Source organism: Petromyzon marinus, chromosome 13 (genome assembly GCF_048934315.1).
Source record: "Petromyzon marinus isolate PM22_M1 ecotype Great Lakes invasive population chromosome 13, UKy_Petmar_22M1.pri1.0, whole genome shotgun sequence".
NCBI lineage: Eukaryota > Metazoa > Chordata > Hyperoartia > Petromyzontiformes > Petromyzontidae > Petromyzon > Petromyzon marinus.
Window position 1 is genome coordinate 10,152,784 of NC_133679.1, and position 24,332 is coordinate 10,177,115.

At 41.7% G+C, this 24,332-nt stretch overlaps 1 protein-coding gene across 6 annotated transcripts in view; it reads right to left on the reverse strand.

The window, feature by feature from the left end:
* Positions 1 to 24,332, reverse strand: part of LOC116941991 (FERM domain-containing protein 5-like) — a 50,215-nt gene continuing 25,883 nt past the window's right edge. For 4 of the 6 annotated variants that reach the window (XM_032953462.2, XM_032953465.2, XM_032953463.2 and 1 more), the window contains exons 8-16: positions 23,319 to 23,406; positions 17,653 to 17,741; positions 16,979 to 17,042; positions 16,308 to 16,396; positions 14,702 to 14,776; positions 14,226 to 14,294; positions 12,568 to 12,674; positions 7,453 to 7,804; positions 1 to 6,840 (exon numbers count right to left, since the gene is read on the reverse strand). In XM_032953462.2, coding sequence (XP_032809353.2) covers positions 6,426 to 6,840; positions 7,453 to 7,804; positions 12,568 to 12,674; positions 14,226 to 14,294; positions 14,702 to 14,776; positions 16,308 to 16,396; positions 16,979 to 17,042; positions 17,653 to 17,741; positions 23,319 to 23,406 — 1,348 coding nt within the window. In that variant the 3' untranslated portion in view covers positions 1 to 6,425. The remainder of the gene's footprint in view (positions 6,841 to 7,452; positions 7,805 to 12,567; positions 12,675 to 14,225; positions 14,295 to 14,701; positions 14,777 to 16,307; positions 16,397 to 16,978; positions 17,043 to 17,652; positions 17,742 to 23,318; positions 23,407 to 24,332) is intronic. The other 2 variants (XM_032953458.2, XM_032953459.2) reach the window with 2 other exon arrangements.

Here is a 24,332-nt window from a genome sequence, read left to right on the forward strand (position 1 = left end):
TTATTTGCATGACCAACACATTTATTTATATGTATTTATGAGAAAAAAAACCTGCACATGAGTCCCAACTATTTCCACTGCATCAGAGATGATCTATAGAAAAGACGTGTGTGCATTCACCAAGGTCCCTTGTGCATGTTTAATGTTGCCTCTATATTTGTTTCATCACGACCAATTTGAATCCAGTAAACATGGAATGTTGGGCCAATCTTGGGCCAACAATGGTCCAATGGTTCCCACTAAATACCAACGTTTTCCCATCATTGCATGTTTACTTGGAAGACGCTTTTGGTACCACCATTTGTCAGATACATCAATATAAATATGCAGCAATTAGAATTTACTTTCGCACTGGTGCACACATTTTCAATTGTAGGCATCAGTAGGGAACGGAGTGTGCCATTATGAAGGCAGCACATTACTGATCTGCAATTTAACTCACAGAGCTAATGGATAAAGTGTGAGAACTTACAAGTTGTTTTCCTGATGTGCAGTGAGGGAAAAAAGTATTTGATCCCCTGCTGATTTTGTACGTTTGCCCACTGACAAAGAAATGATCAGTCTATAATTTTAATGGTAGGTTTATTTGAACAGTGAGAGACAGAATAACAACAACAAAATCCAGAAAAACGCATGTCAAAAATGTTATAAATTGATTTGCAGTTTAATGAGGGAAATAAGTATTTGACCCCCTCTCAATCAGAAAGATTTCTGGCTCCCAGGTGTCTTTTATACAGGTAACGAGCTGAGATTAGGAGCACACTCTTAAAGGGAGTGCTCCTAATCTCAGTGTGTTACCTGTATAAAAGACACCTGTCCACAGAAGCAATCAATCAATCAGATTCCAAACTCTCCACCATGGCCAAGACCAAAGAGCTCTCCAAGGATGTCAGGGACAAGATTGTAGACCTACACAAGGCTGGAATGGGCTACAAGACCATTGCCAAGCAGCTTGGTGAGAAGGTGACAACAGTTGGTGCGATTCGCAAATGGAAGAAACACAAACGAACTGTCAATCTCCCTCGGCCTGGGGCTCCATGCAAGATCTCACCTCGTGGAGTTGCAATGATCATGAGAACGGTGAGGAATCAGCCCAGAACTACACGGGAGGATCTTGTCAATGATCTCAAGGCAGCTGGGACCATAGTCACCAAGAAAACAATTGGTAACACACTACGCCGTGAAAGACTGAAATCCTGCAGCGCCCGCAAGGTCCCCCTGCTCAAGAAAGCACATATACATGCCCGTCTAAAGTTTGCCAATGAACATCTGAATGATTCAGAGGACAACTGGGTGAAAGTGTTGTGGTCAGATGAGACCAAAATGGAGCTCTTTGGCATCAACTCAACTCGCCATGTTTGGAGGAGGAGGAATGCTGCCTATGACCCTAAGAACACCATCCCCACCGTCAAACATGGAGGTGGAAACATGCTTTGGGGGTGTTTTTCTGCTAAGGGGACAGGACAACTTCACCGCATCAAAGGGACGATGGACGGGGCCATGTACCATCAAATCTTGGGTGAGAACCTCCTTCCCTCAGCCAGGGCATTGAAAATGGGTAGTGGATGGGTATTCTAGCATGACAATGACCCAAAACACACGGCCAAGGCAACAAAGGAGTGGCTCAAGAAGAAGCACATTAAGGTCCTGGAGTGGCCTAGCCAGTCTCCAGACCTTAATCCCATAGAAAATCTGTGGAGGGAGCTGAAGGTTCGAGTTGCCAAACGTCAGCCTCGAAACCTTAATGACATGGAGAAGATCTGCAAAGAGGAGTGGGACAAAATCCCTCCTGAGATGTGTGCAAGCCTGGTGGCCAATTACAAGAAACGTCTGACCTCTGTGATTGCCAACAAGGGTTTTGCCACCAAGTACTAAGTCATGTTTTGCAGAGGGGTCAAATACTTATTTCCCTCGTTAAAATGCAAATCAATTTATAACATTTTTGACATGCGTTTTTCTGGATTTTGTTGTTATTCTGTCTCTCACTGTTCAAATAAACCTATCATTAAAATTATAGACTCAATTTCTTTGTCAGTGGGTAAACGTCCAAATTTAGCAGGAGATCAAATACTTTTTTCCCTCACTGTAAGCAACCACGCAATGTCAATTGATCAAGCAGACATAAGGATGTCCATAATGTCTAACCTTTAAATATACTTCTGCAAAATACATTAACCAAGTGTATGCACTGAATTTCCAGATTATAAATATATTTAAAAACGATTCAAATTATTACATTTCCTCAACAAACTTTATGCTTTATTATACATTTTTGGGTTAGGCGACGTAATGTTCTGGAAAATTTTGTGTTAAGACCCTCCACTACCCGACATAGCCAAACAAATTACATTGTCACGTGTACAAGTGTTTAAAGTTCCAATTATAATTATTTCAGTTCACCATCAAAGTGCACATCAATGAAAATTATGTGAAAACGCTTATACACGTGACAATATAATTTGTTTGGCTAAGTCAGGTGGTGAAGGGGTTTAAGGACACATTTGTTTTGATAGATCAGTGTCCTTACACAAATAATTAATCGTTCCTGAAACATAACATTGGCTGCAAAAACACATGTATTATTATTTTTGTCTTTTAGCGCGACGAAATAAAAAAAAGGCTGAAATGTTAGATGATCAACATCCACAGCACCAAAGCACATCATCTATTGCTGTCCTGTGAGACTGCCCAATCTGTTTTTCCGTAACGTAATTGGTTTCCGATCATGCAAGGTTTGCATTAATAGCCTGTGAACATTGTGAAATAGAGCTTGTTAGGCATGGACATTTTACCAATGTCTTGAGGCCTGTAATTTGAGATCTGCTGCGAGTTAAACAAGCACAAAGGATGGCTTACCACATAACAGTGTCTCACAACCCACTTCCATCTTACTTATCATTTATCTCTAATAATCATATTTAAACCATACGCTTTGCATGACTAGGTTTTTTTAATGTCTTGAAAATCTGGGTTTCAGTGTAACTACGAACAAATATTTTAGGGCTGCTGACTAAAATATAAATTTTACAAAAATCTATCATACAAAACACCCCTGCACCCCCCATCACCACCCACCCCTAATGAGTATTTTAATACAATTATAAAAAGCTAGTTGGAACACCTGAAATAAATTGTTATTTAACCAGTTGGTACTTATTATGTATTTTTATACATATGCTGATGTATTATTTGGGTCTTTTGGTAAAGTCACGTAGATAGGTTGAAAGAAAATAACAAAAAATAACAAACAAAAAACTACATCGATTCGATCACAACACAAACGATCGTGTTGTGATTGTCATCATCCTGTTGTGATCGAAACATCGTATTTTTCCTGTTATTTTTTGTTATTTTCATTCAACCTATCTACGTGACTTTACCGAAAGACCCAAAGAATATGAATTCCTGCAGTCACGAAAGCTTTAAGTCAAGATATGCTGATGTGTTTTAGAATTTAGCTTCCAATCGCAAACACAGGATGAGATTGTTCCTTAAACAAATACGGTACTCAAAAGCCTGAATAAAAATTTACAAATGCAGTCTGTCCTGTAAACAAAAGCCTAAAGGCAAGAGGGTAGTTGACAATAATTTAATGCCCCCTTTATAGCACTAAATACTGCCATGTCTTGTTAAAATAAACCAATGGTTTTCTTTGAAATATATACACCTTCTTAAGGTAGAAAAACCCCACAAGTCGAATGTATAAATACACTATAGCAAATCCTGCAAATGAACATTTAATTCAATCACCTTAAACTGTATTACATAAATGCCTATAGAAAGGAAAATGTGTGCAAGGTAACAGCACTCATTCATCCGACTAGATCTCCTCATAAGGTCATAGCAACTTGAATGGTTCCTAGCCAATGGTTTTAAAATGACTGCAAGAAAATATGCAAGCTCCCATCATACAGTGCTCCAAGACCACTGGCACTGTCATATACAATGCTTTTAAATGATCAGTCATGTGGAAGGAATAACCTACTGTCATAATTTATATATATTCTGCGTATAATGGGTAAGTCTTTCAAACTGTCTCATTCAAATATACAGTGAGGGAAAAAAGTATTTGATCCCCTGCTGATTTTGTACGTTTGCCCACTGACAAAGAAATGATCAGTCTATAATTTTAATGGTAGGTTTATTTGAACAGTGAGAGACAGAATAACAACAAAAAAATCCGGAAAACGCATGTCAAAAATTTTATAAATTTATTTGCATTTTAATGAGGGAAATAAGTATTTGACCCCCTCTCAATCAGAAAGATTTCTGGCTCCCAGGTGTCTTTTATACAGGTAACAAGCTGAGATAAGGAGCACTCTCTTTAAGAGTGTGCTCCTAATCTCAGCTCGTTACCTGTATAAAAGACTGCTGTCCACAGAAGCAATCAATCAATCAGATTCCAAACTGTCCACCATGGCCAAGACCAAAGAGCTCTCCAAGGATGTTAGGGACAAGATTGTAGACCTGCACAAGGCTTGAATGGGCTACAAGACCATTGCCAAGCAGCTTGGTGAGAAGGTGACAACAGTTGGTTCCCAGGTGTCTTTTATACAGGTAACGAGCTGAGATTAGGAGCACACTCTTAAAGAGAGTGCTCCTTATCTCAGCTTGTTACCTGTATAAAAGACACCTGTCCACAGAAGCAATCAATCAATCAATCAGATTCCAAACTGTCCACCATAGCCAAGACCAAAGAGCTCTCCAAGGATGTTAGGGACAAGATTGTAGACCTGCACAAGGCTTGAATGGGCTACAAGACCATTGCCAAGCAGCTTGGTGAGAAGGTGACAACAGTTGGTGCGATTATTCGCAAATGGAAGAAACACAAAAGAACTGTCAATCTCCCTCGGCCTGGGGCTCCATGCAAGATCCCACCTCGTGGAGTTGCAATGATCATGAGAACGGTGAGGAATCAGCCCAGAACAACACAGGAGGATCTTGTCAATGATCTAAGGCAGCTGGGACCATAGTCACCAAGAAAACAATTGGTAACACACTACGCCGTGAAGGACTGAAATCCTGCAGCGCCCGCAAGGTCCCCCTGCTCAAGAAAGCACATATACATGCCCGTCTGAAGTTAGCCAATGAACATCTGAATGATTCAGAAGACAACTGGGTGAAAGTGTTGTGGTCAGATGAGACCAAAATGGAGCTCTTTGGCATCAACTCAACTTGCCGTGTTTGGAGGAGGAATGCTGCCTATGACCCCAAGAACACCATCCCCACCGTCAAACATGGAGGTGGAAACATTATGCTTTGGGGGTGTTTTTCTGCTAAGGGGACAGGACAACTTCACCGCATCAAAGGGACGATGGACGGGGCCATGTACCGTCAACTCTTGGGTGAGAACCTCCTGCCCTCAGCCAGGGCATTGAAAATGGGTCGTGGATGGGTATTCCAGCATGACAATGACCCAAAACACATGGCCAAGGCAACAAAGGAGTGGCTCAAGAAGAAGCACATTAAGGTCCTGGAGTGGCCTAGCCAGTCTCCAGACCTTAATCCCATCGAAAATCTGTGGAGGGAGCTGAAGGTTCGAGTTGCCAAATGTCAGCCTCGAAACCTAAATGACTTGGAGAAGATCTGCAAAGAGGAGTGGGACAAAATCCCTCCTGAGATATGTGCAAACCTGGTGGCCAACTACAACAAACGTCTGACCTCTGCGATTGCCACCAAGGGTTTTGCCCCCAAGTACTAAGTCATGTTTTGCAGAGGGGTCAAATACTTATTTCCCTCATTAAAATGCAAATCAATTTATAACATTTTTGACATGCGTTTTATGGATTTTTGTTGTTGTTATTCTGTCTCTCACTGTTCAAATAAATCTACCATTAAAATTATAGACTGATAATTTCTTTGTCAGTGGGCAAACGTACAAAATCAGCAGGGGATCAAATACTTTTTTCCCTCACTGTATAAGAGCCTCAACTCATGTATATTATTGGAGATCATGTCTTCCAAAAACTCTAAATGAACGGCAAAAATAATAACATTTTGCATATATCACAAATTAAACTGATGATGCGTCACCCATAATGCAACGTTCTCTTTACTGAAATGTGAAAAAATACACAAATTATTTAACTGAAAGGAATTACATATTATTTTATCATCTGTTTTTAGGAATATCCAGAGTCATGATATGTCATTTTTTTAGCGTTATTATACATGTATGTATTCATGATATATTTATAAGCCACAGTGACTATACTGTTTTTGTTGATACTCACGGTATGTATTTACAAAATAAATAGCAGAGGGTGAAAACGCTCCGTTTATTTCACCATGCCGACTAACCCTGTGAAGCAGAGCACTTAATGCTCATTTTTTTTATTTTGAATGAAATTATCATTTAGCTTCTCCTCCGGCCACGCCCACCCCCACCCTTCTTCGTGATCAATCTGAGCGAACGAGGCGGTTCTTCAGTAGTCGACCTCGGGGCTGGAGGGCTGCAGCCGGGTGGACAGCCATCGACGTAGCGGGCTCAGGTACTCGCGATGCAGCTGCTGGAACTCGGGAGTCTGCCGGATCTCGCGCAGTGGCGCGGCGTCCAGGCCGGCCTCGAGCAGCAGCAGTAACAGGCCCAGGGAGGCGGCGAGCGCCAGCAGGAGCCGGGCCGTGCCGCACGCGCACGCCGCACCGCGCCGTGCCGCGCCGCCAAGAAGGCGCGTGCCCAGCAGCTCCAGTCGGTCGCCCTGCCAGCCCGCGTCCTCCTCGGAGTCGTCGCCAACGCCATCTTCATCGTCGTCGTCGTCGTCATCGTCCGTCATGACCAGCAACGAGGTCGGCTCGAAGTCCGACCCCTCGCAGGTGGACTCTGTGTCCGGCTCCCTGTACCTGCCACGCACAGCGAAGGATTAAACTTTAGTATAGAGTGGAAAAAGCCTCCACGCATGCTGAGGACTGGGTCTACCAGCCTGACTATTTCTTCTCATGTACTGTGTTCAACAACCACACCACAGGTCAAAACACTTCTCTCTCTCCTTCTTTCCTCACACTGCTCGACTTTTGAGTTCCCTCCCATCATCTATTTTCCCAAGTTCTCATAACTTTGCTCGCTTCAAGAACAATATTCACTCATCTACAGTGGTGTTTGTTTGCTTGCCACTGGAATTTTGGCCTATATTGAATGTGGTATACATTTTGGCTTTGAGGTGGCCAGGGGAAGATAGTACAGCAATGGATTATTTAATTCTTTGTTGTGCTGCTCAAAGCTCCGAGTGTTATCCCCTCCAATGTGTGTGATTTCTCAAAGTACCCTGGTTTCCACATGAATGGATTGACCAAACTGTGCTCAACTAAATGGCACCAATATAGAATAAATCAATTATAGCTTGGTCGACCAACTACTATTTAAAGAACCAAACATTTTTAACAAACATTAAATTATGAGGACATGCCTACATGTTATGTTATATGCCAACGTTTGATAAGTGCTTCATGATTTACTTGTTGTTGCACGCGAAGATGCTGTCTATGGTGACGGTATCCTCCACAGGCGTCGGCATGGTGCTGGAGGTCGGGCTGTAGGTCAGGTCGGCGATGATTAGCGGCTGCTCACCACCACCCGCATCCTCACGGTCTTCCAAAAGCCCCAAGCAGCCGCCTGGCCAAACCTCGGCCCGCGACTGTGACCTCGGGTGTCTGCCACATCCTGAGCCTGACCACGTTATGGCTCGTGACTGTCCACTCAAGGCCGGGCCAAGTCTTGACCCTACATCCACCGCACACCTTGGATCCTGTTTGGAGCTTGAGCCTGGCATTGGTGTCGAATGTGCGTCTGCTTTCAATGCCGATAAGCCTGCAAACATGAACGTGATTATGCAGAGTATTTCAATAGTAATACCGCTCTTCTACTGGCACATCTGAGCCAAGCCAGAGCGGGCCTCTCACAGAATTGGTGGTTTTCCACTATTTTTTGTGTCGAAACATGACCATAATTGTTATACACTGGCCTCATAAGACATCTGAATCTACCTCAGAGCCCATTAGAGCCAGGGCCAATGACACATTCATTGCATGTTGCATGTCACGTCAGTCTACACTGAGGACACAGCTTTACTGCATCATCTACATGCGTCTCAGCATCACACATTGTGTGTGATGTGGGTGGCACGGCTCAGCTTCTGCAGTGTCAAAACAACCTGTTCATCCTGAACTATGATGGCATGGCTCAGACGTACCAGTGGAAGGATATAACAGTACATGTATGGCTATTTACCACATTTCAAATAAGGATGCGCATATATTTGCAAGTTATTGAGATGTAAAAAACATTTCCCAGTGAAAATATGTTTATATAAAATATTAAATCAAATTGGCAATGTTAGCCTTGAACAACATTCATAACTGATTTTAGAAAGTGTTATAATGTTGTCGTGGCATTCAAAAACTTAATTTTTATTTTAAATTTCTCAAATTAGAAGGGAAAACGATATATTAAATTAATTACAAACATTTTAGTATGCTCCTTGAAGTGCAATTACATGAAAGCATATAAACATGTAAACTACCACATTTCATAAGATTTATATTACAGTGCTGTGCAAAACAACAATGCAAAACAGGATAGAGACGTATACAGAGGCACAGATGGCTAATTGCAACGTATGGCAACAGGCATTACGTTAATTGAATTGGAAAGTACAATGTATTTCTACAGCCGATTATCCTCTGTTCATTAAACGTAAGTGCTAATAAAATGTCCCTTTGTGCTACAGCACATATTTATGATATATGTAACTCTACTGTGGCCAAGAGACATCAAATTATCTTTCTGAGTACCTTATGATGATAATAATTTACAGCCCTTAGTCAATTCACTGCTAGGGTAAAGACCTCTTCTTGCTGTGTAGGTCATGGGGGTTTAACCATATATAACCAGGCTGGTGGTTGTGGATTGGAGACATGGCGTATTGGGCAGGTTCAGATATAATTCGCCACCGATGTTAACCATGACCGGGAATTAAACTCAGTTTTCTGGGTTCTTAGTATATTGTGCAAACAACTGTGCCACAGCTGCTCGCTAAGATCAACTAAAATTAGGCATACATTATTAATGTTTTCAATAATACAAATGTTATAACAATAATGTACTGTAGAAATAAGTGAAAGCACTGCAAGTGTATTGGATAAAAGTAAACGGATAATTTATTTAATTTGTTGAACATACTGTATATTGTTCTGTCTCAAATTAAATAAAACTTTTTTTCTGTAAGGAATTTAAAGAGTCTGCTTCAGAATTCAACCAGTTGTAATTGATCAAGGCATGACAGCATCCGTGCCACAGGGAATAAGCTAAAAGGATTGGAGCTTTCATTGCAAAAAAAACCTCACGAGTTATTGCTCAGCCAATACTTTCTTGAAGCAACTTTGTTGATTCAGGATAACACAAAAGCGTGTGCCACATTCTTTGCAAACTCAATAGGCATATATTTTACGGACATTATTTCTACTCGAAGAGATCATACAGAGGTTGTATAAAATAACCAAAAGAGATTAAATCAACGGTATATCATTTAGGCTAACTGGAGAAAAATTCCCAAAGTGGTACATTAACTTATTAAGCCTTTCTTTATCATTCGTGTGGCTGATGTAGATGCAGAGCAACGACTACAATTTCACATTCAGGTGGTCAAGCCAGATAGCTGAGTCATGAGCAGCGGAGTGTATCGCTGTGATGTCCCCTTCATATTTGTGGATCGGGCATTGCGTTGTTATATGTTGTATGGTCTGTTCTGTACAACTACAGTTGCATACTGGAGAGTTTTTAATTTTCTATTTGTGCATCAGGTATCAACATCTACCATGGTTTGTGCAGATGTGGTTTAGGGTGCACCATGAGCTTCGTGGAAGATCAAACCCATTTTCATTTTAAACCAAATAACACAAATACTGAGCTCTGGTTTAAAATAATGTGCAGGTAACTCCATCTGCATTTCTTCTGTAGATTCAATACATTTTGGCTGTGAAAAAAGTGGGGCATTGCTTTGAGGGCAATCCTTGTACAGTGAGGGAAAAAAGTATTTGATCCCCTGCTGATTTTGTACGTTTGCCCACTGATAAAGAAATGATCAGTCCATAATTTTAATGGTAGGTTTATTTGAACAGTGAGAGACAGAATAATAACAAAATCCAGAAAAAAATGCATGTCAAAAATGTTATAAATTGATTTGCATTTTAATGAGGGAAATAAGTATTTGACCCCCTCTCAATCAGAAAGATTTCTGGCTCCCAGGTGTCTTTTATACAGGTAGCGAGCTGAGATTAGGAGCACACTCTTAAAGGGATTGCTCCTAATCTCAGCTTGTTACCTGTATAAAAGACACCTGTCCACAGAAGCAATCAATCAATCAGATTCCAAACTCTCCACCATGGCCAAGACCAAAGAGCTATCCAAGGATGTCAGGGACAAGACTGTAGACCTACACAAGGCTGGAATGGGCTACAAGACCATTGCCAAGCAGCTTGGTGAGAAGGTGACAACAGTTGGTGCGATTATTCGCAAATGGAAGAAACACAAAATAACTGTCAATCTCCCTCGGCCTGGGGCTCCATGCAAGATCTCACCTCGTGGAGTTGCAATGATCATGAGAACGGTGAGGAATCAGCCCAGAACTACACGGGAGGATCTTGTCAATGATCTCAAGGCAGCTGGGACCATAGTCACCAAGAAAACAATTGGTAACAAACTACACCGTGAAGGACTGAAATCCTGCAGCGCCCGCAAGGTCCCCCTGCTCAAGAAAGCACATATACATGCCCGTCTGAAGTTTGCCAGTGAACATCTGAATGATTCAGAGGACAACTGGGTGAAAGTGTTGTGGTCAGATGAGACCAAAATGGAGCTCTTTGGCATCAACTCAACTCGCCGTGTTTGGAGGAGGAGGAATGCTGCCTATGACCCCAAGAACACCATCCCCACCGTCAAACATGGAGGTGGAAACATTATGCTTTGGGGGTGTGTTTCTGCTAAGGAGACAGGACAACTTCACCGCATCAAAGGGACGATGGACGGGGCCATGTACCGTCAAATCTTGGGTGAGAACCTCCTTCCCTCAGCCAGGGCATTGAAAATGGGTCGTGGACTACAAGAAACGTCTGACCTCTGCGATTTCCACCAAGGGTTTTGCCACCAAGTACTAAGTCATGTTTTGCAGAGGGGTCAAATACTTATTTCCCTCATTAAAATGCAAATCAATTTATAACATTTTTGACATGTGTTTTTCTGGATTTTTTGTTGTTGTTACTCTGTCTCTCACTGTTCAAATAAATCTACCATTAAAATTATAGACTGATCATTTCTTTGTCAGTGGGCAAACGTACAAAATCAGCAGGGGATCAAATACCTTTTTTCCCTCACTGTATATAGTCATGAATTTATTGGTATTCAAAAAAATATTGAGGTTAATTAACCAAAGACAATGTGGCTGCATCATGATTTTAATCTAATAGCCCCATGCGATTGCTTTGATACAGTCATGTGCTCTGAAACTTTGTACAATGGCAAGTGCTGGCTCTAGCCACATGGTGGTACTCAAACCACATAGTAAATGAAGCCCAAATTAATTCCACGGTAGAAACACACTGTAAATGCTGAATGGTAAAATGTAAAGGTGCAGCCCGAAAACTGGTTGCCTAACGCCACTACTGGTGTAACGGCCTCTACTAGAGGGAACTCTACAGAGCCATCCCTGGAGGGTTAATGGTCTACTCTTCCATGGTGGTCAGATGTCTTGGAAGGGGTGGGAGTAACCAGAATTCATGCAAGCACACGCAACCTGCCGATCAACTTAACAAAATGAGTGCAGTGAAATAAGGCTTATGTGACGGTTGAGTCACTATAATGTATTGGACCTCACCACAGTTGTAAGAGGGTGTGTTTGAATCCCACAGTACTTCGCTTCGTCGACAGATAAGGGAGATTATTTGTAAATATGGAGGGAGCTGTGGATGGCGACTCATTCAATAATTGAGCTGCTGCGACGACAAGTCATGTGGGACACCCCCAGGTTTAAATGGCACATGCCAAATGCCTTTTAATCGGACATCTAAATCGGTCAATATTTTATAAACGATAAAAACCCAACAATCGTCAATATCATTGGCCCAAAAGGAAGAAATATATATTGACAAAATGAGTGCCTCCCCCCTTTCTTACCTATATAACCTCTTGCCACGGCAGCTCTCTCGCCTACTTAAGCATTTTCTTGCTGTGGTTGTTCCACCTGATGAAGATTGCTTGTGTTGCGATCGAAACGTCGTGATTTGTTTTATTTTATTTTTACCTACGTGACTTGACCGAAAGAGAATGGATTCACGAAAGCTTCAAATCAAGATTAAAGACCCTTCTTCATAGCAGAGAGATGCTGTTCAGAAGGGCCATTGACCAAAACACCGGGCAGAGAGATGCGATGTTCATTTTTTCTCTCTTGAGGGCAGTGCTACTGACGAATGCGTTGAGTTTTTTTTAATTTGTGCTCGTGCACCACTGCCAAGGCAGTATCCAAACAACAACAACAACAACAAAAGTGTATTGTTAATCAGAGATGAGGGGCAACGTACCTTGTAGGAAGGAGCAGTCAGCAAACTCAGACGGGGCATGCTGGGTCGTGCAGGTGGACACACTCTGCTGGGAAAAGGAGAGGCTGCTCCTGCTCTTCCCTATGGAGCTGTCGTCAACGGGGTCACACATCACTCATCGTCATCATCAACACCAGCGTGGCATTAAAAAAAAAAACGTCATCCGCAGTTGACAGTGGGCATGTGATGATGCGTCGATTCAAATTATTCTCACGCTCACTGTGTAGGCATGTATTGGAGGACGCGTGCAGGAATAGATTAACGTACTTGAAATGTGCGCACGTTGTATGTATGGCCATCAGAGGCGCTACATTTACAATAACGTAAACATTTTTATCGATGTCTGAATCGTGGCCCCGAATGGTGACAATTCATCAAATTGTGAGGCGGGTGATTGATTGCATTTCTCATTGACAAAATTAAATTTAAACATTCTACCAAGTGTTTCGGGATGAATGGGAATTCAAGCCACACGCTTGAAGCTTCTTCAGCTTGTTCAGCTTTTTGTCTGTATGTTTAGTTTGTTGTCCTTCCCCCGCACATCCGATTAGCACGGTTGGCCACGTACGGTGCGAAAAAAGCTCGACACACGGAGTAAGACGTCGGACATCGTGTGGAACAAAACGCAGCGCAATCCAAAAACACATCGGAGAGCCGTATGGTGCAACAGTAAAAGTCTAAGTGGCAATAACTAAAATATATTCATAATTCTTGTCATGAAAATTATAACTTAATAACAATGTGGTTCCTTCATGCCAAACTTTTCCCCAGTCTTCATTCTAAATAATTAATTATCTCATACCTCGGTGGATTGTCAAGCAATTGTGTTTGAAGAACAATGAAAATAACCCTGATTACCATGCATATATATAGTGATGTACTACATGAAAAATCAGTGTAAGCAGTTTAGAAATAGGTAATTCTGAAGTACATATTCAGTCAGGGGCGGAGCCAGGATTTCAGGCCGGGGTGACATTCAACAAATTTTAATTTCAAGAATGATTAGAGAGTCAGGCTGTTGAACTAGACGCCATCGGTTGGCGACACACTCTGACAATGCAGTTGCACGGAGTCCGCCAGACCGAGTGTCGTACACTTATACGCAGAATGTCACCCCTGTCACCCCCCCTGGCTCCGCCCCTGTATTCAGTCATACATGATTATTTTACCATTACTTTGTTATTACACTTGTTTACCCAGGAAAGCCTCAATGAGTCTCATGACTATTTTTCAGAAGGGTCTTGCCATATTTGGTAGTAGGGCAATAATTGCTAAGTATATTCAAATTGAGTAAATTTGGGGGCACATTTTGCAAATGTGGAAAATTTGGACCACGACGCCGACACACAATGGCCTACTCTTGTGAATGTCACGGGATCCTGAATATCAACTGGTTATGGTTAACATACACCCGCAGTATTAACCAGGGCGGCCGCTGAATTTGAACCGTAAACCTCTGCAACAACAAGCGGCGAATGCGCTGCCGCGGAGCCATGTCACCGTCCCCCCAAAAAAGAGGCACAGTTGGACATTTTTTGGAAGTAGAGCAGAGTAGTTATTTAAAGTAAAGTAATGAACACATGCGAAGTAACCAATGACATATTTACGTGGCGTGCGTAGTTATTTTTTAAATAGCTTACCGCTGCACCTCTGGAGACTTGCGCTGAATTCTGGCACTTGCCTCTATGACCTCCTTGGCAACCCTGCCTCTAGTGACCAGAAAGCCCTTGGTTAGAAGCGGTCAACTATTCCCTTCCACAATTGCAAAATCAACATAAAAACTCGTGAAGTTGCATTGGCAGTGGTGTGCAAGCACACATAATATAAACTCAAAACATTCGTCAATAACACTGCTCTAAAAGTAAAACATTATCTCTCTATATATATTTTAGCTGATGTTTTGGACAATGGCCCTCCATAGCAGGTAGAGAGGCCACACAGAGAGATATAGTGAATAACAGTTGCCAACTGCACATATAATACTGTACGCTTGACCAGTATGCCACATAATTGTTTTAATTACATTTATTAGACATTTGGTAATGTAAATTCATTTTAAATCAGGAAAAAAAAAATTGCATTGTTCCTTTAGGAAGTCCATGTCATGATTTCCCACCTGTATCTGAACCTGGACCCCCGGAAGAATAGGTTACTGCTCAGGACTGTTTTGATCTCACATGATTTCTCAAACCTGCACAGATGGGTGAGTGTGGGCGCACAGGTTAATGCATTAGAAGATAATAAAACAGCAGCTACAGCGAACAAAAGTGCCCCAAATATACTGAAAAGCAGAGAGATGTGCAATTCTGTTACACTGTGTTTTAATGCACTACTTTGGTTTTATTTTATCGCTGGGTTTATTTTAAACTTGCCGTGAAACACCACGAATGTACTTCTTGCAACAAATAAAGAACGCACAGTGCCTAAGAGCAGAGCACAATTGTGAAAATTATAGCTCAGGCGCTGGCTATTGTAAAGTCACTAGATGTCTCTGCACTTGATTTGTTTAACCTGACATGTTCAGAGTGGGAAGAACGTACATGGTGCCCCAAAGACCAACTGAGCCATTGGCAACAAAGCTGAATTGTAAGAGCCAACGACATGCCGATTCAGCCTCGGATATGCATTGAAGCTGCATTGTACAGGGGGTTCCTTACGCACAGAGCATGCAAGAGCAAGGCATAAGAATTATATCATTTTACCCCGTGCAACTTTATCTCAAAGGTTTAAGCAAATTAACGTAAGACGCAGCACCTGAGCAGAATGTCCTAATTGAGGGACGTATGGGAATTCAATGGGACGTAGTGCCTTATAATTGTTTTATTTCATTACGACAAAATCGTAGTATTATATAACCAAATTCACTGCTGGATGAAGGCCTCCCCATGCCGTGTTGGTTCTGGGGGTTGTTTGACCATACTTCACACCACACTGGTCACTGCGGGTTGATGAAATAAGGCGGGGAGGCACCCAGGACCAGTTCAGAAATTTCTAGCCATTGATGTTAGCCTTGGCTGGGAATTTAACTTGGGTAACCAGGTTCATAGCCACTGTTCCACCCCTATAATTTCAATAACATTTAATACTTAGAGAATATGACACATTATCAGGGATTGGTTATATACTCAATTGTCACAATTTTCACACATCAAAAATGTATCTTACAACGTTTCCTGTATGTTATTTATAATCTATTGGATAATCATATATTATCCTATACAACTATTCTTAATCGGTGGATTAAAATTATTTGGAATCCTTCATATAGATTAATTGTAATTAGTTTGAATTCTTCTTAATTCAGCTTTATTCATTATTTAATTTTGTTTACAAGAGCCCGGTACAGAGCGTGAGCGGTGAGGTGGTCCAGATATTCCCCGGACGAAAAGCCTGAGGCCGGGTGTCTCATGGGGCAAGAGAAAGGGAATGATGTTGGCTGTCTGCCCTACTCACGTAGGGACAAAGATCGGGAACATGGTATTTTTAGGGGAGGTGTATATGAGGGAAAGGAGTGGGTGGGGGGGGAGCTGTATTCATTCTTAGCGTGGAAGAGTAGACCAAAGGCCCTCGTGCCAGTAATGTCATGAGAAAGTCATTTGCAGTTATGAATTATGCCACTGTCTAAACGACAGTGTCAGTGATAGCGCTGACTATACGCAGAACTGGTCTGCAACAGAAGAAGAGTGAGCAGTCCATTTAAACAATATGAGTTTGAAGCTTACTTGTAAAAAGCCTGATTTTCCACGCCACACTTCCAGAGGTGCTTGCAGGCAGACGGAGTTGGTGCATGGTATGTCAACACAGTCTTCTTCTGAAGGAAATGAGCAATTCAAGCATTAATAATGTTCGGTACGAAGTACATAATTACAAAGAGGCACTTCACTGGTTCCTGGCATGATGGAGATAGCACAGTTGATTTCTACTGAGTCAAATTTGTAATTTTCTATTAAAAACAATATTTTTTATTCCTCTCCCTTTCATTTAGAACAGTACCGCCATTGTCACTTTCCTTTTTTTCCCATAAATTTGTTCAAACCATTTATTACAAAAAAATAAAAAAAGGTATTTAAATATACATGCTGGGAAATTCCCTTCAAAATGCATGGATTTTAATCGCTGTTTTAGAACTGCGGTGAACACTGCCATTTTACAAGAACTCACTGCAAATCACGGTGAAGCTGACGCCATTACGCTGTGAAACTATGCACTTTGAAATATAGATTAAAAACTGATTTCTTTTGAAAGGTTTTTTTTGTGTTTAGTTTGCTGTCCTTCCCGGCACCTCTCATGAGCACGGTTGGCTACGTACGGTGCGAATGAAGTTCAAAATACATACATACAAACTTAAATATATCACGTGGTGCAAATAAAATAGGATATCCAATAAACCTACCCTATTTTGCACACCATGAATATAAAAGCTCTTTCCTTCATATTTCAGCTTGCCGACGTCCATCCTAGCAGCAGAGGGATTAAAAAAAAAAACAGAAACAACTATAAACACAATGAACTTGGCGATTCAAAACCAAAAACACTACAGATATTATATCACATTTACTCTTCCCAAAAAATTCTAATATACCAATCGCCAAAGACCTTTGCTCTGTTGGCGAGCACCTATGACTGCCGCCACGGCGCATGCGGTGGTTGTGGGTGGCCAGCACCACGCCCGGTCGCCGTCGTCCCGTCAGTGCCGATGCCTTTTTAGACACCGCACCAGGTACTCATTTAAGGCTGAGTCGACCTAGAGGAGACCCAGGACCGGTTCAGATAATTGTCACTGATATTGGCTGCACGCAGATATGTAAACTCGGGTCGCCGGATTCATAGTGCAGCACTCTTAACCGCTGCACTACCCCCTCCCCATGACAACATACCGTACGAGTGCACACACATAACTGTGAAAAAGGGCACATTATTTGTATAAAAACCAAGAAAAAAAGAGGGCACAATGACACTGATGTTGGTCACACCCTGTCCGTGCATTCAGGGCAACGCGGATGATAAGGATGGATGATTGGCGAGCTGGGGATGAACCAATCTGGGGTCATCACCCTGTGAGCTCACCACTTAAGCAGTTGTACTCGCTTGTTCCCTTGAAACCCGACGAACCCTGCGGGGGTGAAGCCAAGGAAGACCGTGGCTCCAGAAGGATCCTGCGTTCGGGGGAAGGACATTGCCGAAGGCTTTGCTACAAACACGGGCTGCTCGCTATCGATTTGAACAATGCCGATTAATCAGTTTATACCTTACATGCCTCGGATCGCGAGATTATTGTTTGACATTTTTTTCGCATCTCGGTTGCTGAGCAGAAGGACCCAAGGTCACAAATTCCAAGCAGCCAGCAACAAACAACACCGTTAAACCTGTACAGTAATAGATAAGAGTAATACATTGCTTGTACTTAACAAGATGATAAGAACTTGGGAAAAGTGAAGATGGGGATGGAATTCCCAAGTGTTTTGCGCTTATAATCAGAATCAGAATATTAATTTATAGTGGACGAATCCAATGAGCGAAAAAGCTCTTTTTCAGTCCAGTTGGGGCAGGTCATAACATTACAATACCAAAATAAAACATAACACGATCCGATTGCAAAGTATAGGAAAGGTCAGCAAAGTATTTTAATCTTATTAGGTAAAGCCCACTGACCGATTACATTTTTTTTCAGAAGCGACCCAGCCACAGATGATAGCTCAACGAAGTGACATGTGGAAATTTATAGCAGAAAAACAATCTAAACAGGTTAAACTCATATTCTTAGTTTTTTCGGTAAAGTCACGTTGAAGAGAAACAACAAAATAACAAAATATATATAAAACAATAAAAAATTCTCACGACGTTTCGACCATAACTCAAACGGTCATCATCAGGTGTGTCGGTTTGCATAAATTTATTTTGAAAACGGCATATTTATTTATATATATAAAAATAACGTTTGCGTCACGCGCAACGATGGCAGTTTGCCAGGACTAGTCCATCTATTTTTTGAAAAGAGGAGGGGGGAGACGAAATTTGTTTTTATGTATGCTGTCTGAAAGGCACTGTAAGCGTGAACAATCAATCAAGAACTGAAATGATTTATCAAATCTTTCCAATGATTGCTAAGATAGAATCCATCTTCTCGGTTGAAATTGTCTCTGTGTTTGTATATGTGGATAGCCTCATGAACGAATCTCTCATGGAAGCCAGATGGCTTACAAAGAACCTCCGTCTTGGAAAAGTCAATGGCATGTGAGCCTACTGAATTAGAACAATGATCTGCTACGGCCGAGGTGTTGGTCCTACCGTGTTTAAGGTCTGCTTTATGTTCACGAATGCGGTCCGAGATATGGCGTTTGGTTTCTCCAATGTAACTACTACCACAGAGGCAACTTAGTTTGTAGACACCAGGGTATTGTATGTCCGGAATCACATCTTTTACAGACGGAACCAGATCACGGATTTTATGTAATGTGTTGAAACGGACCTGGATCTTGTGTTTATTCAAGATTTTGGAGATCTTTTTTGTGATCCCAGCAATGTAGGGTAAAGTGATGGTTTTGAAAGGCTCCTCAAGAGGGTTCTTCTTCATGGTTTGAGTGATAGCTTTGCGGATTGTATAGTCGGAGTAACCATTAGCCCTAAGAGCTTGGTGTACGTGCTTGAGTTCACTGCTTATGTGTTCCTGGTCGGATATGCATTGGGCTCTATGATACAGAGTCTTGATGAGATAATTCTTCTGTGATGGATGGTGGTGGGAATCCGGTTTCAGATAAGCATCCGTATGGGTAGCTTTCCTGTAGACAGAGTGGCTCATTGAACCATCAGGTCTCTTTTTAATTAGGACATCCAAAAAAGGTATCTTGCCATCTATTTCGACTTCCATGGTAAATCTGATGGCTGGGTGTATGGAATTGATGTGGTCGAAGAATTTGTCTAGAGCAGGCCGGCCATGTGGCCAGATGACAAAAGTGTCATCCACGTAGAATTGCCCAAAATGTACTTGTATATATTTATTTCCTTTTAAGGCAGTGTTATTGACAAATGTGTTGAGATTTGTTTTGCTTAAGAATTTGATTCGTATGCGTTGCTGAAAGGGACGATGGTCGGAGCCACCGTGGAGATGGAGCGATGGGATCAGCTCGTGTGCAGCAGTGAGATGGGTCTGTGAATCACATGGCAATGAAGGATGGTAACAGCTTGATGATGTCATCATCCAGCAGTGGATAGACGATTATTATTACGATGTGTTTTACGTGTCAGGTTTACACGAACCTTAGAGCCACTTGTGACCATTACATTCACGGCAATGTAAAGCAATAAGTCAAATTATAGATCAAATCATTACCCTGAATTGGAACAATTCATTGCACTATAGGGGGCGGAGGGAGGTATATTGTTTCACCTTTACTACAGGTAAACAAGAATAATACTACACCACAAATTCTAAGCAGCCAGCAACAAACGGCACTGTTAAACTTGTACAGTAATAGATAAGAGTCATATATTGCTTATACTGAATAAGATGATAATAACTTTGGGAAAAGCGAAGGTGGGGATGGGAATCCCAAGTCGAGCAGTGAGGGACAGGGCAAAGTGTTTTTTTCTGTGTATAATCAGAATATGTATTTATTTATACCAGTGGAATGCACCTTACAAATAAATGTAAATAATTATGACTACACCAGTTGGTTTTCAGCTTTTTTTTTGTAATGACTGTACAATAATCTATTATACCTGCATTGCCATTGTAGGCTCATTGGCTCGTAGTTTCAAACGTCAGAGCCCAGAATAGCGCTCCATTCGCTAGGTTTAGTAACAACATGACCTCGCAGCCATTGAAAATGCAGGTCGGTATCACCAAAGTTGGAACTTCCTATCAAAGAGACTATTTTCAAAAACGATCAGTTCCAAACAGCAATTAAAATACACACGAAGCACCGAGAAGCCAAACTCATACATTATTCATTGTTTTCATAAAAAATGTATGTGGTTACTGATTTTTAATGTTATTTTTCTTACATATAAACACAAAAAATATATTTTAAGCTACAATCAATACACTGCCTGGTCTGGATTTTTGCAGCAAGCCAGCAACTTGCTTTTTTTAATATATATAATGAGGCAGCAGAATAAAAACTGCGGAGTAAGGTAACAAGGCCTCGACACCAAGAGCTTCTTATATAAAACTGTACCATCAAGAGACCCGGTTATATATTCAAGGCGGGATTGTTACCATGTCCGGACAAAGGCAGCTGTGAATTAGCAAACATTACCCTTTAAAATGGGCCTTTGTGATTAGGGGCATAGGACGATTAATGTATTCCTGAAATGTCACCGTCCGGGACAAGCCCAATTAATAATACCACGCAACGCGCCCCCTTCTTACAAAACGCCAGCCATCATTATGCACACAAGCACTTTCAGTACACCCATTTTTTTTCATGGACAATTGTAAATAGTTCATGTCAGCGCCAGCTTGCCTAAACATAATACAGAACGCCTGAAAATGTCGACAGCAGGTAAATGTGCAGCCCTGAAATGTCTTGCTCACGCCATGTTTATGGAAGAGCCTTCACTAGACGGAGCTCTAGAAGATCCCCTTATAGAGGGCATTTTTGCCAACTAATCCACGCAAACCAGACGTCTTGAAAAAGGTAAGAGTATCCCCGACCTTTACTCTCTCACATGTGACCTGCCAATTTGACAACGGCGTGCCCATTTATTCTGCTGGGTGGACAGAGGGACTTCGTAAGCTTGGCCATTGTCTCAACTGCCGGTACGGAAGTCGACTGGAGCCGGCGACCTGTGCGCCACTCATTACACTGCAGCAGCATCCCTCGGAGACGCAGTAGAGATTGGGAGAAATGAATGAATACATCGTTCGCGAGCACTTGATGTCAAATGCAAGGCCGTAGGCATGGAGTCAACATGGGGTCAACATGGGGGGGGGCAAATCTTCCAGGGGGTCTGGGGGTCCCCCCCCCAAGAAAAAAATCTAAATTTGAAAACGAATTTCCTGCCGAAAATATGAAAAAATTCACTAACACATAGGATGGACTTTTTATTTATTTTTTACAATAATGTCTAATAGTGTATTGTATTACATTGCTCTGTTTTTTTTCTTTTTTACCATTTCTTGTTTCATTGTATGTAATGGCAGAGATTAGGGATTAATAAAATACAACCATAACCACAATCATAAACAGAAATCTATTTTATAGCAATATATTGGGGGGGGACATTTTGAGTACATTTTAATATTGGGTAATATTGGGGGGGGGGGATGTGTCCCGCCCCCCTGGTGAAATGTATTCACGTTTTTAAAAAATAAGAAAAAAACACGAACATGTACGCACCCCCCACTGCAGATGCCTCGGAGGCACATTCACTTAGTGAACACTTTTGCCTTGAAAGAGACATTGTTTGGATTGCAGCCGGTGGAGCAGATATTAATCCGAGGAGCTTTCGCTCCCCCGGGCATGAGGCTATTTGTGACAAGCACTGCAGAGGACGAGTCAATGTGATTGTGCACCAGTCACGAAGGCAATGGTCTCAAATGAAGAGGTGACGATGACCGGATCTGTCTGAGCAGGGTGAGGCACCATTGTTATTTAATCATCATTGTTATTTTATCATCATTCACATTTATTGACCAGTGAATGCCAAAAAAAACAAAGAGGGCCTCAGCACTTTTAAGTTATAGCCACATCACAGCTAATAAAAAAGCTTTGTATGAGAACAAAATTTTAAAATGAGAGGCATGAATGAACATAAGGCTCCATGAGATCTCAAACCCTTACACGGCACTTGGGCATCAGCTGACATCTAGTCATGCATTTAAGCTCAATTAACTTTCAGCCTATATGGCCAACTTAAATAAACTATGAACAAATATTGATGGCAGTCGGCATGCACCACCTGACCCAAGAACAATCCCCTGGTTTCCCTTACAGCATGAAACTGCAAGTGGTTTCATTAAGTTATATATGCGCGCCATTGAGTCCTCACAATCCTGGGTGGGAATCCTCCATCCATGCTGCTGACTCCCTGCTCTTTTCTCAAGGCTTGGGGTCTTCCTCCTCGCCTCTGCCTGTTACTGAGTGTCTATCTGTCAAGTGTCTTAAACGGCACCCTACATGAAAAATAGATTGGCCTCGCTTGTCGGCGGTCCACATTTCCCGATTTTTCAGATGGAAATACATTTTTTAGACGCGATATAAATCCACATTGTGCTGTTTCACAATTGATCTTTGGGTCAGATGGTATAAGTAAGATGTGTCTCCTACACCCTTCTCCACCCAACACAGCCAATTAATGAAGTTGTCACTTGGCGAACAAACGTGCCTCTTTATTAATGATTCAGCAACACACCAGTATGTTGGAAAGTGATCCACATACATCTAACAACTGGGTCGTCCAACTTTTCTCTGGTAGTTATAACCAGCATCATCAGGCAGTTGCCAGATCTCTGGCTGTCTTGGGTGGAGGAGGGTGTTCGGCACGCATTTTACGTACGCGAACTGATCAACATATAAATAACGAATCATAATACTGGTTGCAAAAGCCTACGTGTTGAATTGACCAAATTTAATCGCATTTTAACTATTCATCGCCGACTGAAACGGTATATTTCTCTTCCTTCCATGTTGACTCACAAACGGTGTATTATCCTGTCATGTGCTGAAGAGGACGCCACGATGGCACGAGTGACCAGTTCCATGGACTCGATCACCGCGGACTCGATTTACCTTACAGGGATGAGGGTCCACTGTGTACGTGTCCAAACCTTGGGCCCTTATCAAGAAATTGATTTCGGCCACAGCCGGAGTCTGGCCTCTGTAAGGGAATTCAAAGACAATAGATGCAAAATTTGTTAAAACAGGGCTTCTAGCATTTGGTATGCGTGCAACGTGATACATATTGAAACGTAATCTACTGCCATAGGTGCAGCCCTGCGATTGTTTGGCAGAAGGGGGCTCGACTTGAAGGAGCTCAAGAGAGCTCTCTCTTACAGGGTACGTTGGCCTACACTTCCACACCGTCGAGATGTCTTAGAAGAGGTGGGAGTACCTACACTTTGTAAATATACATTTTTGAAGGGCCAAAATTGAACTACATGACAAGCAGTGCTCATAAAGTGTGGAGGATTTGCCTTTCATTTGAGACATTGAGTACAAACTCTTGGCTTTCGAGAAAATGTTTAACAAAGTGTAAAAAAAAAATAGCAAGAGCACCCCTGCTGCGAAGAAAGCAACAATGGTTCAATTTAATGCATCCAGTCCCCATGTGGTTCAATGCAGTGAGATTATTTGCCTTTCGTTTAAGTGAAATAGTTCGAGTTGTTAAATGGATGAAAGCGTCCCACTGGCTGGAAAATGTTTGATAAGAAATTGTCTGGCAGGCCTGCTCCTACATCATGTGTCAGTGGAGTTGGAGAAAAAACATCGTTTTAGTGGCTTTAAGCTACAGCCAATTTTCCAGCGACGAACACATTTAATTGCATTTTATTCATTACCATGATGCGCCTGTGATGTGCATGCTTTGCATCAATGTGAAAAAAGGTTTCTTTGTAGCCTGCATGTAACCAGTGATAGTTTATTATATATTTCTATAGGGGGAAAAATACTACATTTAAATTATTCAGGAGGAAAATAACGTTACAACTGCAATAATTTTGATTTAAAGCTTTTGTGACTGCAGGGATTCATATTCTTGGTTCTGCAATCATGTTTAGTTTAATCACGAAAAATGTTTCGTTTTAT